Source organism: Protomyctophum bolini (assembly GCF_963924005.1).
Source record: "Protomyctophum bolini genome assembly, chromosome: 1".
NCBI lineage: Eukaryota > Metazoa > Chordata > Actinopteri > Myctophiformes > Myctophidae > Protomyctophum > Protomyctophum bolini.
Window position 1 is genome coordinate 20,973,745 of NC_137862.1, and position 14,335 is coordinate 20,988,079.

Consider the following 14,335-nt stretch of genomic DNA (forward strand, 5'->3'; position numbering starts at 1 on the left):
TCTGGGACCCCATTCAGGAAAATGGCTTTTGCCTCTGGCGGCACCACTTCCTTTTTTGTGTAACGGTAACTTGGTTTGGCTCCTCCCCTTTCTTAGTCCACTTCCTCTCTAGTGCTTCTTGTGATTATTCCCACTAACAACAACATTGCATCTTTATGGCAGTGGTGCTGACAGCCTTGAGGGATTCATGTTGACATTAATTATAAAGCTCAGAGGTGTGGATTTTCTTTTTTTAATCCAGAATGAGGCAAGTCTAAAATACTTTGCAGTGTGGTGTGTCTATTTGCGTCCACCTGGTGGGGTTCACGCTCAAGTTCAACCTCTCTTACTTTTTCCAGTCTTTTAACCTGATTACCTTTGACGGGACGTCACTTTGAAGTGCAGTGTTATCAACACCAAGTAGGCCATTAGCCTCTTCAACTTTGTTCTTTCACATTAAGCTCATTAAGACCTGAGGCTGATTCTACAAATGCCTTCGAAATCTCTAACCTTTTTGTGTCACGGACCCCCAAATTGATACAATTTATGTATAATTGATTATGCTATTTTTGAATTGCCAACGCTGAAATCTATAATGACACAGATGCTTTCCCTGGCTGTGTGCAGCTGTGTGCATGCATGCTGTACCCTGCTGGGGGTCCAAGAGGCATGCATGCTGTACCCTGCTGGGGGTCCAGGAGGCATGCATGCTGTACCCTGCTGGGTGCTGGGGGTCCAGGAGGCATGCATGCTGTACCCTGCAGGGGGTCCAGGAGGCATGCATGCTGTACCCTGCAGGGGGTCCAGGAGGCATGCATGCTGTACCCTGCTGGGTGCTGGGGGTCCAGGAGGCATGCATGCTGTACCCTGCTGGGTGCTGGGGGTCCAGGAGGCATGCATGTTGTACCCTGCTGGGTGCTGGGGGTCCAGGAGGCATGCATGTTGTACCCTGCTGGGTGCTGGGTGTCCAGGAGGCATGCATGTTGTACCCTGCTGGGGGTCCAGGAGGCATGCATGCTGTACCCTGCTGGGTGCTGGGGGTCCAGGAGGCATGCATGTTGTACCCTGCTGGGGGTCCAGGAGGCATGCATGTTGTACCCTGCTGGGGGTCCAGGAGGCATACATGCTGTACCCTGCCGGGGGTCCAGGAGGCATGCATGTTGTACCCTGCTGGGGGTCCAGGAGGCATACATGCTGTACCCTGCTGGGGGTCCAGGAGGCATGCATGTTGTACCCTGCTGGGGGTCCAGGAGGCATACATGCTGTACCCTGCCGGGGGTCCAGGAGGCATGCATGTTGTACCCTGCTGGGGGTCCAGGAGGCATGCATGCTGTACCCTGCTGGGGGTCCAGGAGGCATGCATGTTGTACCCTGCTGGGGGTCCAGGAGGCATGCATGTTGTACCCTGCTGGGTGCTGGGGGTCCAGGAGGCATGCATGCTGTACCCTGCTGGGTGCTGGGGGTCCAGGAGGCATGCATGCTGTACCCTGCTGGGTGCTGATAGTCCAGGAGGCTGAAACCAGGTTGTAGAGGAATGTCCCTGCAGGCATATATACGTAGGCTGGTTCCACCAGGCCTTCGCCAGCTGCTCCTGCACCCCTCACTCTTTAACCCATTAACACCTGAGAGGACGATTCAAATAATGTCTTCTAGATCCTAACTGTTTACGGAGAATAAAACCCTCACTGTTACCCTTTCTTTTCTCTTTTTACCTCCTTTATGATGAATTCCTGTTCTGTTTCTTTGGCTATATAGAAGTGTCTATTTGTACGTCTCTAAATGTTTTGATGAATTGAACAATTAAGGTGGACCCTCTTGTAAACAAGTGTAATGCTTTATTGGGTCGTCCACTCACAGTTAACAGTCTTTGTATTGAGTTGTGCTTGAAATGTAGCCATGATTGCCATCTCCATAATGGCGGAACAAGTCAAGTTTGTTTTCTCTAGTATTCGGTAACTTTGATAAATGTAGTACGCTTTATATTGCCATGGCTTACAATCACTGTACTGTATACCTACCTAATGCTGGCTGGACTGGTTGTCAAGGAAGATGCACGGTTGTCTCACACAAATGTCATGGCAAGTGACAGCATGCATGGCTTGTGGGAGAAGTAAAAAAAGATGGGGAGAAAGTGAAATAGGGAGAATTAGCGAGGGAGTGAAAAAGAGAGTGGGGGAAAGGGAAAAGAAAGATCTTTTTTGTGTGGGGCTCGTCTGAGGACGACCTAGAGACAAGAGAGAGAGGGGATGAACTCAAACCTAAAGGGGAGCCCATGATGCTGACTCTGTAAAAGTAACTAAATGTAGCCATATGTCTTGATGAGTAATAACCAACTATACTGTAAATCTGCCGTTATCAAAACAATATTTTCTCTGTATTAGGTAAAAGAAATAAAAATAAACTTATGATAGTGTGATTAAAACGTCGTAAAATTGACTGCTGTACACTGAGATCACTTCATCTATCTGATATTTGGAATTCAAAGCCCCATGAAACAAAATCTTAACCAGAATTACGGCATTTACTAAATCAAGATATTGTGCTGAATCTCCACAATGATAATGATTGTATGTTGTGGAGCGTGTTCAAAGCCTTAAATATTCTCGACCTTGGAATTTTAGCGCATGGCGTTTTCCAAGTTTGGTCTAAGCTTTGGTAGGAGTAGGAGGAGCAGGTGTTGGATGTACCCAACATGTGAAGTATATGGACTGAAACCTTCTCTTTTAGTCATCATGCCAAACAACAATGCCACCTGCATCTTAGAGGGGTTCGACCTTTATGTATTGATGGAAAACACAGCAGTGAAATCTGCTGAATTGTTTACTGTTTGTTTACTGTATACTTCCCATAAGTATAACACTATTATGACTGTGAGAACATTTAGATACCGTACTGTAAACAGATAACTTTGTGTCACTGTCATAGTAATCCCTCTCGTGTATACATAATCTATTTAGATTCACATATATATAAATATTTGCTTGCCTTGCACTGTGGGGAGGAGTTATCAGACGACCACATAGCAGAAGATAGAGTTTATGTGTGGGTGAATAATATCAAACTCGGCTGTGGGAATTTAAGCAAATTAAAGAGGAATAGAGTGTCACATCTGAGGGGATTGGAGGCGATGTGTTTGTGTTCATTCATAGCTCTGCGGTCTTCCCATAGCTTTGTGTATGTGTCTGGGGACATGGCTGCCAATTCGTTCCACCTCACAAGGAAAACTATTACTTTCTCCTGGAATGAATCTCACATATTGCTTATTGTGAGTTGCACACTGCAAAAAATAACCACCCTAAAATATGAATTAAACCTCTAACAAGCTTTTTTCTTAAAATATCGGACAAATTGGCATCAGATAGTTTCCGTTGCAATGGAATGGCAACTGCAATTAAACTCAAGTTTATTCAAGAGTGCTCTAGAATTAAGTGATATAGCTTTGAGACAAGTGGAGTGATCTTATTACTTGTGGAAATATATTGAATTACTGAAAACAAGTGACATTCATGATCTAAACCCATTGGCACATAATTGAGACACTAAGGGCCGATTCATACTCCTATTTTAGAGCCGAATAAAAGTTGGTTCGGCTCTGTAGAGCCTACAATTTGACGTCATTTGAGGTTCGGGGGGGCGGGTACCGTCCTAAAGTCGGCTCTTCGGTGCTACTGAAAATTTCTGACGAGCCGAAATCATTTCGGCACTACAGCGCCGAAACAGGAGTATGAATCGGCCCTAACTGAGACTTCGAGACTCGGGGCAGGACAAAAACAAAAATCACCTTTTTTTTTGCAGTGTGCTGTATGTCCATTGGTGTGGAAACGCACATTTTTGTCAGAGAACTGCACAGCTCTTCTTTCCAGATCTAGTGTAGATAGGCCTTGAATGGGTCATCCGGAACGGCTGTTAATGAACACTGAACAGTATTTTAATTGGAGGCTTGTTTGTCCATGACTGCATGTTTGGAAACACAGTGTTCTATAGGGTTAACCCTATAGAACACTAAACACAGGTGATTTTTACCCGGGCGATTATATTTTTGTAATTTTCATAATGTTGTCTGAGGTGGGTGGGTCTTTCAGTACCTCCATGATGCTCAGTGACATCATAGAAGTTGTTTCCCTGCCCACATACCTGTTTTTAGAGAAAATCCCATATACCCACAATGGGCCAATGAAATATATAATTATGTCCAGGTGTCCAGACAGGCAGGCAGACAGGCATGCAGGCAGGCAGATTGACTCAAATAAATTCAACTTTATTGTCAAGTATTCTTCGAGTGTCAAGTCAACTGAAAAGCATTTCAGTTTGGGCAAACTGAAATGTTTGAGATATTTGATAATATTCACTGAATGTATAGGTTACACAACAGTTTATTTGTGTGTCATGTCTTGGTTGTCTTGAAGCCTAAAAAGGTGCGTAGAAGTCCTTTAACTTGCATGTCTCCTCTCGATCAGTACAACTGCTCATGACTTGTAGGGAATTAACAACAGGTGAAAGAAATATAGGATTTCCTAGAAGCAAGAAGATGTATTTAGTACTCATGCACGTACAGTGCAATGGAAGTGTGGTAAGGTACAGTGATAAGATAAAGAGTGAGATAATAAGGTAATAAAGATAAAGCCTTGTGAGGAGTCCTATAGCAGCAAATGGATGGGGGGGAGGGGGGTATTTTCTTTTTTGAAGGGTCCCAGATATAAATGGCATTAAATGGGGGTCAGTAGCCTCTGCATGTCAAACTGGGCATCCTTTTCAAATGGGGTCTTGCCCTGAAAATGAATTTTCAGGGCAAGACCTCGACCTCGCGCGTGCAGACTCGGCCCCCAGCCTGGTACGCTAGTCAAAATATGGCCCTTGAGGAAAATTAATTGGGGAACCCTGGTTTAGTGTCTGGATTAAGAATGTGCAATAAGTCTGGCACAACCATGTCAGACTCATTTGTGTATGTTTTTATGCAATATTGGTTTGAGCAATCTGTACACTGTACAGGAATGATTATTATACAGTTCCAGTGTCAATGTAATTTCTCATATTGTCCATGTTCTTGTTTAAGCTGGCTCTGAGTGACAGCCACCAGGAAAACGTACTTAGTTGGAAAGCCTCGGGCTCCGGGCATTGAGACATCTCAAACACATGCCAGTCTGCATCATTACAAACTGTTTCCGGGTGTTGTCTGTCTTTTGAAATCGTTTTTGCTCTCCTCAAGCATCTGCTGTTGTACATCAATCTCCTTTAAGAATAATAGCAGCCATGTATCTATTTGTATGCAACTATGGGATTCACCAAATGTTAACGTATTGCTGCCAAAGTGCCAGCACTTATTGCTGCCAAAGCGCCAGTGCTCGCCCAGCAGTCTGCTGTCACCTAGGCGGATGAGTGCATGCCTTAGGCGTCTTACAATAATAAACAATAGGAATCTTGTATGGGGTTCCTGGCCCAAAATCTTTTCAGATGGTGTCTGCGACAAAATGCATATTCATTTGAGAATCCTTGACATGAAACTTTTCATGGACCACTGATTTAGAGCAGCAAGTGTTGTCTGATCTTGTCTTGCTCAATTACACAAGTCTATTTGGGAATTTAACCAGAGATATTAGTAATAACGACTGGAGAATGTAGGTGTAATTTGACCATAAAATACTGTAGGCTACATTCCGCTCATGTTGTCAGGCCAGGGTGGTTATAGCACTACAGACTCGAGCGCTTAATGTTGTTTTAAGCCTTGACAAATGATTATCCTCTGCTGCATGCATGCATTTGTTGCTGTTGCTAAGGTCTGTGGTTACGGCTATTGTCAATGAAAGCCTGTAAGGCTTGCAGCAGCTCAGGATATAGGCTGCATCATTGCATGTAACAGCATGCTTTATTCTGCTGTCATGGAGCACCATTCCAGATCTCAGCAGGCAGGGAGAGAACGATGGTAATAATATTGACCACCCAGACTGAAGGTATGTCTCTTTCAGTGGTGAGGGTGTGCGGATGTCTGAGAGAAGTGCAGAGTGCAACACCTGTGTGGCATTTGTCAGTGTGTTTAAAAAGGTCATACCTTTGCCACTTTATAGTATTTGTTATATCTTTCTTTAACTTTTTGTCTACTCTATGATGCACTTGAACACTTTTGCTTGCAGCGTATTCTATACCGCACGCGCACCACACGCACAGACGGAGAGCGCGCGGCCGCGCGCACTGGCTCTCCAGACATGGGGTGCATGTACCATGCACTGAGTGTGTGCAGTCTGTGCACTGACTGTGCAGCGAGCTTCTTTCTAATGGCTTTTGGTCACTGTGCGTAAAAGAGGACTGCGGGACGGCGGAGAGTGAGAAGGAGGACAATGCTGCGCAACAGGATGACCAGATGTCCATACAACATTGGAATATAACCTAACCTGTAAACCTCATACGGATTTATTGAACTTTACCGTGTATTTCCACGTGGACTAGTCGTGTGCGTACGTTGGATATTATCGACATAGGCTACTAGCCTATACATACCCAGCCGTCTGCGTTTGTTTATCAAACTTCAGTAACAATACTAGGATAACATTGGGTGAGAAAATACTTCAAAGTGTTAAGCGCTCATATCACTTGACTCGAAATAAGGTAGGAGAAGTACAAGTACTGTATGCTATTTTATCATGTTAATACAACAAATTATGTTTTAGTTATTATTTTATAATTTTATATTTTCATTGTTTTATTTAGAGCTAAGTTTAAAATGAACGGCTTTATATATTTTTTGGAAACTTTTAACCCGGTCCCGACGTCGTTGGTCTATCAAATGACTTGCTATCAAGTCTTGAAATAGTGAGTCTTCGACCTGCTGTTTTCAATCAGCAATAAGGACCTTTATTCTGATTGAGTGCATACAGCACAGCAGTGTGGTGTTCTGGTGTATAGAGTGAAAGTGTCTGCTTCACGGGACTTCAGACTCGCTGACTGGACTTCAGAGCCGCTGTCTCAAAAGGGGGTGTCGCGTTTCAGCAGGGGGCATCGCTCATTAAGGACCAACAGGTCAAGGGTCAAGTCACATGGTCAAGTGGGCAGCAGTCATTTTCCCCTCTTAGTCAGGGGTTAGACCCTTAACTTATGTCAGGGCTCCTTAGGATAGCCAGCTACCCAAGGGCAACAGGCTACAACAGGCAGTGTTCAAATCGTCTTTTGCTATCAAAATTATGTGTTGATTGATGATGCAAAGTTTACAAACCTCTCTCCTTGCACAGACACTCCCAACTGTAACAGTCAATAGTATACGCTATGAGCGAAGCCTGCGTTTGGATTCTGAGGTAATGTGCATGACATTTGTCCCTGTTTTTCTTTTTCTTTTTTACAGTAACTCTAACTAACTTTATCAACTTATAAAAATGCATAAACCACTATCACATAAAGGGTTCTTCTCCAACCAGTTGTATTTTGTCTGCAGAGTCTCTCCACTTCTCCTGTTGCTCTGGGCAGACCCCCTGGTCTGCCAGCTGCCCACAGACCACAGAAAGGTGAGCAGTGTGTGCGACTGTGCGTGTGTTTGTGTGCGTGCGCACGCGTGCGTGCGCATGCAGTGTGGGTGGCTATAGGGAGAGCGTTGTGTGTCTGCGTTGTAACACCCATGGAGTGTTTGACATCCCCAAGCTCGCAGCAATAGACAGACCTCCCTCGACTGTTTGGAGGCTGAGAGGGGTTCCTCTTCTGTCCGTTCCAGGCCATGGTTGGCACAAGCTGCATGGAATGTGACTCTCCATATACAGTGTACTGTATGTACAGTATATGGGGATCTTAGTTAATTGATGGCCCTCTGCCAGCGGTAACATTTGAGAAGTGCCAACGGCATGTTGTGATCGAGGAATGACAGCAAAAGATTGTTTATTGTCACAAAAAAACATACATTTCTGTAAGGTGCCATTGTGCTCAGATAAACATTGTGTGACAAGTCACATAGACAATTAGTAGCCTACTTCCCGCTGTACGGACTAACCATCCGTCTGTACGGTCTAGTGACTAGTGCAACTATAGTCATTGAATCTGTCAGGGAAGCTCAGCTGTCAGAACCTTCCCTAAGAACATCTGGGACAACACTCCACACGTCCCAGACTCTTCTCCCTTCTGTCTCCTAAACTGAGGACTCATTTCTTCAGACTCTACCGTAGCCCATAGTAGCACTTGCCCTATCCTTAACGACCTTGTAGGCTTATGCAAAGGTTAAAATGAAATTTAAATATAGCATGTTAGGTAGACAGATGCCATGTTGACCTGTACTATAGTTTGTATAGATTATTTATTATTTGATATTTTTCTGTTTCGACTGATGATAGGTTGTTGGTTTACCTGTGATCCTAGATTATTACTTCTATGCGTTTGATATATTACCTTGTGTTTACCTTGCTTACTGTAAATTGCTCTGGATCAAGAGCTTTTGTTAAATTGTAAATTTAATTTATTCAGCCCAGTCTATCCCACTGCATGTAAACATGCAGTCGGCCAGAGTGCAACCCGACCCGGGTGTAAATCTTTCCGCAACGTGAAAAGCCACGTTGATCACAGGAAGGGTCATGCCAGCTGTCAGCATACCCCTGTCCTCCTATCCCCCACAGTGCGGTGAAAGAATGATGTGTCCAGGGACTGTGTATAGTGAAGAGTCAAAGACAGACGCAGACATGAATTTACTTGAAAGGATCTACTGGTGGGCCAATCAGCCATTTCGTGGGGTTGGTATTGGGTGATTTGTGGCTAGGGCATTCCGGGCTGGGGCACTCTTTTTAGGAGGAGAGACCGCACATTCAAATCATAAAATTGCTAATTCATCCATTTGTAACTCCCAAGAGTGTACAAATGTAACCAAATGGACCTGTCGGGACCATTTGGTTACATTTGTACACTCAGAGTTAAATTAACCCTGATTATTAAGCTTTGTGAGTCTAGTTCGGTTTGTGGATTCCAGGGTCCAGCTGGGTGACCTGGGACTGACCCAGGAGATGACAGTGGTGTTGATTTACAAAGGAAGAGGATAGTGTGTAGAGGGACCGTCTGAGGCCTCTGAATAGCTCAGTACTGGACACTGGCAGCACGAGATGCCAGCTGCCAACTCCACCGCTCCCTGCATGGTGCTTCTGTATTCTCTTACATTTACTACGTCCCATGTGCTAGGGGAGCGTGAGGAGTTCACAGGGAATGGAGACAAAGTACTTATTAAAGAGCAGGATTTCCATCACAGCTCTGCAGGGTTATATCCCCAGGCTGGCACACTGTTGACTGGTGCAGGCTTGGCAGCCTCCTTAGACATGAAGTGCACTGATTGCTGTTAATACATCGCTGGCAGAGACATGCACGCATGCACACATACGCGTGTATGGGGTCAACAGCAGGTAGCCAATAAGGGATGGGCCACTCACAGACACCCACTAATCAGCCAGATCTGAGCTTTGTAGGCATGAACAGAGGTCCGTTTCATAAACAGTGAAGGGGCCAGGAGGCTCATGTTGACGCGATGAGGTCACTGACTTGAGGCTTTTCATGAGGGCAGGATCTAGGCGAGCAGAAGGTGGGCCTCACTGAGAGAGTTCTTCCACCCAGTCTTGATTCCCTCCCCATTTGTTTCTGTGGCATTTCTACATTGTGTGTGCTCTAGTCTGTACTTCACCTAACCCTGGGTACTGGTGGCTCCTCTTGCAGGTTCCTCAGAGGGCAGAGCCCCGGCAGGACTCTCCAGCAGCTGGGCATGGAGGGGTTCAGGGCTCCTGGGGCTCCTGGACGTCCTGGACAACCTGCTCACGTACCTGTGGAGGAGGGGTGCAGGAACAGAGCAGACCCTGCCTGCCTGCATACACGGTGCCGTCCCTGTCCAACTACCCCTCCAGACCTGCAGCCGGCCAGCACCACCCCCAGCATCCGGGCCATGTGGTGTCAGCGCTGCGGCCTACGGCCACCCTGCACCGGGACATGACCCGCCCCTCATACTCCAACAGCAGCGCCAGTCGCGGAGAGCTGAGGAATCCTCAGAGGGAGAAGGATGCGGGACGCAGGTAACGCAGCACCACCACGTCACACAAAGTGAACTGGTAATGCTCTCACGTTCAATGACCATTGCCATTGATGTGCCCTTAATCGAGCCACTTCGATGAAGTTGCATGTCAAATTGTTTTGCATTTGATTGTATGAAAAGTGCAAACATTTTAATTTGATTGATAGTTTGAAGGAAAATGTTCAATTTCAACTTAACAGGTTGTAGCATTGTATTACAAGAACAACACCGACTCTACATCAGGGGTATTCAACTGTATAATGATTGTGTGTGGGGAGCCGCGCATTGTTCGCACGAAGAAATACATTTGTGGGTTCTCAAAATGCATTTTGTGCTCAAACACGCAGATTTGTATATTTACGCATAGTCATGAGCAGGATAATAATGTCTATACAGGTATATGCTACTTAGAATAGATGTAGGCCTAGACCTATTTGACAGTGCATAAACATCATTGCTTTGACATCAACGAGTACCAGCTGGACACACACACACACACACACACACACACACACACACACACACACACACAGCTGTGGGCAGTTCAGAAACCCGTCCACCAGTGACATCATCATTAGGCAGATCTTTTTTAAATAAGATTTATTTATGCGAGAATAGCTTATGAGACTATAAAGATTACATAGAGCAGTGATTCCCAAAGTGGTGTCCGGGGACCCCCAGGGGTCCTTGAGGCAGTTCCAGGGGGTCCCCAGGGAAATTATGGTTTGGAACCAAATGGACCCTTATGGGTGTATAACTCTGAGAGTGTTTAAATGGCACCAAATGTGAGGACCTATTATATGAAGATAGGTTGAAAAGTGGTGAAGTGGACCTTTAAGGATTACTGTCCAAAATCCAAAAGCTGTGTCCACTAATTATCTTAATTAATCTGACATTCTCATTCACAATGTTGACATTTTTGCAATATCCTACACCCCCCCCCCCATTTGGGTTTGAATCTGAGAACTCTGTAGAGTGCCTCTGCCACTGTGCTGCATGCTGAGTGGTCGTCTCTAAAAGTGACTTTGAAGAAGCTCTCTGTGGGCTATTTGACTGCCCTCCAGTGGAAATCCACTCTTTCATAGATGGAGTCAATGGCTCGGCTGGCAGTTGGCAGGTCTGTCGCTTCGCTTCCTGTGAGCTTTAGCTAAGAAGCCCTTGAACAAACAGCTTTGACAGTTGAGTAATGGGAGGTTGCAGGGAATACATTTCAAGCAGCCAAATAACAACAGAGGCTCCCAGCATTGTGCCGCCAAGGTCCAAGTGCTTCTTGAGGAGTCGTGTCCATTTCTGCAGGGTTCATTCCAGATAGGTCCGCCTAAACGGTCGCTTCAGTCAAAGATGACATTTAGCTGAAGGCCCTTTTTCTTTCATTTGTTTTTCCAGGAAAAGTTCACTGAGCACAGGTGTGTTTTTTTCTAGCAGCGCCTTGCTTCACACCTATACAGTTACACACACGGTTCATGCTGTACACGAGCTGTCCAATGCACCCATTATGCTCAGCTACCACTTAGTAACTGTGCTAAAGTGACTTGGGATTACAGAGCCCTCACACATCAACACACAACATTAGGAGAGAAGAGGTATGGGAGCTGAAATATTTAACCCACTCATTTCACCTGTAAACTTGTGTGCAATTACTGCAATGACCTTCATCGTGCGCCCCATTTATCACTGTAATCTTCCATTGGCTAGCGTTATGCTTTGATTGATTGATTGATTGAATACTTTATGTAAACAGCACGTCAGACATTAAGGCTAAAAGGATTACACAAAAACGTCCTGGAGACTAACACAATAATACTTGTCATCAACAAATACACTATAAATAAAAGGAGAAAAAGGAAAATCGGCTCCAGTGAATGACACTTCCTTACGATGAGCATTTACATTTATCTCACCTTGTGGTGTAGATGTTTTTTCAGGACACTTTTGAAAGAAACCAGTGATGCACATCCTTTATAGAGCGTCGCAGTCCCGCCCCCTTTCATGACGACGCCAGGCCCAGGAAATGAATCCCAATGCATTTTCCCCATAGACATTTAACAAAGTATTTATTGAAAGACCTTTTAAGCGTCGTACGAAGCCAACTCGAGTCGTGACAAATCATGACAACAAACACAATATTTTGGACCAAACAAATAATTTCAAAGAAGAAAAACAACAAAAAAAGTGTTGTAACCTGCCGTTTTTTGTTCTACTTTCTAATTCTTTGTTTGGCCCAAAACATTGTGTTTATTGTCATGATTTGTTACGACAAGAGTTGGCTTTGTCCGCGGCGTAAACGTCTTTAAATAAATACTTTCTGAAAAGTCTATGAGGAAAATGAACGGGGATTTATTTTCCGGGTCTCTCGAGGGGGTTGGATGGTGTCCTTTAATGCTGTGTTTGGTTTGTGTGTTTTCATGTTTCCAGGAGGGTGAGCCACATCACCCCCGGCAGGTACGGCTACGGGAGGATGCCTTACGTGGCTCCGCTGCAGACGGATACAGGCCAGAGCCCTGGAACAGCCAGTTCCCACAGACGCCGGCGTTCCCCGGTGGCCGATCATCACCACCACACCGCTTCTAGAGCCCACGGGGGTCACAGGTCACACAACCGGGAGGTCTCTAACAACCCTGCGTACTACGGCAGGCCCTACCAGCAGCCCAGAGCAAACCCAGTCTGGGCCCCTCTCTACCAGCCAGGCTCTGCCCTCCAGCCCCAGTCCCAGCAGGATCTGCACACAGGCAGCCAGCAGTCTGAAAGACCATACAATCCTCTACCCAGCTCCTCCTGTGAGGGGGAGTCCGTCCAGTACAAGATCTGCAATAGTAATGTAAGACTTTGCCGCGCACAACTTCACTTCACATCAGCATCAATTACGTTTTTTATATATCTTATATGAGATGATTATGATGCACATAATGTACATAATGTACATTCACGTTAGGGTGGGGGAGAAATAGCATATGGAGGTGTAAACATTCCCTCTCTGCTCAGTGGTCACAGATTTTATGCAACTCAAATAATATTTGAATATTTAATAATTACAGTTTAACCCTAATTTATTATTATTATTATTATTTATTTTTTCACCCACGATTTTGCAACCCATTTTTTCACCCAGTGTCAATTATCTAATATAATCCTGGGCGCTACACTTCCTCTGCCACCCTGGTGTGTGTGTGTGTGTGTGGGGGGGGGGGGGGGGGGGGGGGGCAGCAGACTGACCTCATCCCCCCTTCTATGCATGAGGAGTCCAAGCTGCTTCTTTTCACATGACGGGAGAGTTTCCCCACGTTATTCCGACCAGTTCCTTTGCCCTCCATCAGGTGCCCCAGCTGGCCAGGGGGAGGTAGTCTAGACTCTAGAGACCAGGATTACTGCATGTTTTTTGTGAGGGTACCTACCCTAGGGCAGTGGTACCCAAACTTTTTCATGTCAAGGACCCCCAAATTGACACTAATCAGCCCGCGGACCCCCATTTGAAAAGATATGCCAGGGACCCCCATAAGAGAAGATTTTTACGGCTCTAGCAGTGATTCTCAACCAGTATAATTTCAAGGACCCCCAGTTTGACATGCATTAGGCTACAGACCCCCATTTAATGGACCCATCAGGGTCCATTTGTATACTCAGAGTTCCAGACCCATAAGGGTCCATTTGGTTCCAATTGTACACTCTCAGAGTTACAGACCCATAAGGGTCCATTTGGTTCCAAACTATCATTTAGCTGGGGACCCCCTGGAACTCCCTCAGGTACCCCTGGGGGTCCCCGGACCCCACTTTGGGAACCACTGCCCTAGGGGACACGGGGGAAAACATGCAAACTCCACACAGAAAGGCCCTTTGGCCAACCGACCCTAAGATTGTAAAAATGCCCAGTATAATGTTTATGAATTCATATTGACAGATTGGTAGTGTCGCTACTGAGTTAGCTGTCCTACCAAGGCAGGTACTGACATGGGGTATGACATATAAAACCGATGGCCAGAGGACATATTCCGGGCATGTGTAAATGTTCAGAAATATGCTTATAGCACATTATCATCACAGTTATACTGTAATAAATATAGACTGAAGACAAAGTAATGTTGGCTGGGGACCTGTTTAGGCAGGGCATGGATTTGGAGGTGGTCTTTTATTGGCCTGTCATCATATTAGAATTGAGCACATAATAAGTTAAAAGCAGACAGTCAATGGCAATGGGGCATGGCATTATCAAATATGATCCAGGTGTAGTTAATAGTTATAGACCAGCTATCTGTAGTAGTGGGTCTTTTTTTATAGTATATCACTGTTCTACAGCTCACAATGTGCTGCATCAGGATGCGTTGTGAACTCGCAGATCTGCTATTTTTTGCT

At 45.4% G+C, this 14,335-nt stretch overlaps 1 protein-coding gene across 2 annotated transcripts in view; it reads left to right on the top strand.

Annotated features, from left to right (window-relative positions):
• Nucleotides 1–6,278: 6,278 nt before the first annotated feature.
• thsd4 (thrombospondin type 1 domain containing 4) overlaps nt 6,279–14,335 on the top strand; it is a 68,723-nt gene continuing 60,666 nt past the window's right edge. The window contains exons 1-5 of one of the 2 annotated variants that reach the window (XM_080764791.1): nt 6,279–6,579; nt 7,200–7,262; nt 7,400–7,469; nt 9,640–9,989; nt 12,404–12,806. In XM_080764791.1, the coding sequence (XP_080620917.1) occupies nt 7,234–7,262; nt 7,400–7,469; nt 9,640–9,989; nt 12,404–12,806 (852 nt within the window). In that variant the 5' untranslated portion in view covers nt 6,279–6,579; nt 7,200–7,233. The remainder of the gene's footprint in view (nt 6,580–7,199; nt 7,263–7,399; nt 7,470–9,639; nt 9,990–12,403; nt 12,807–14,335) is intronic. The other variant, XM_080764792.1, reaches the window with a different exon arrangement.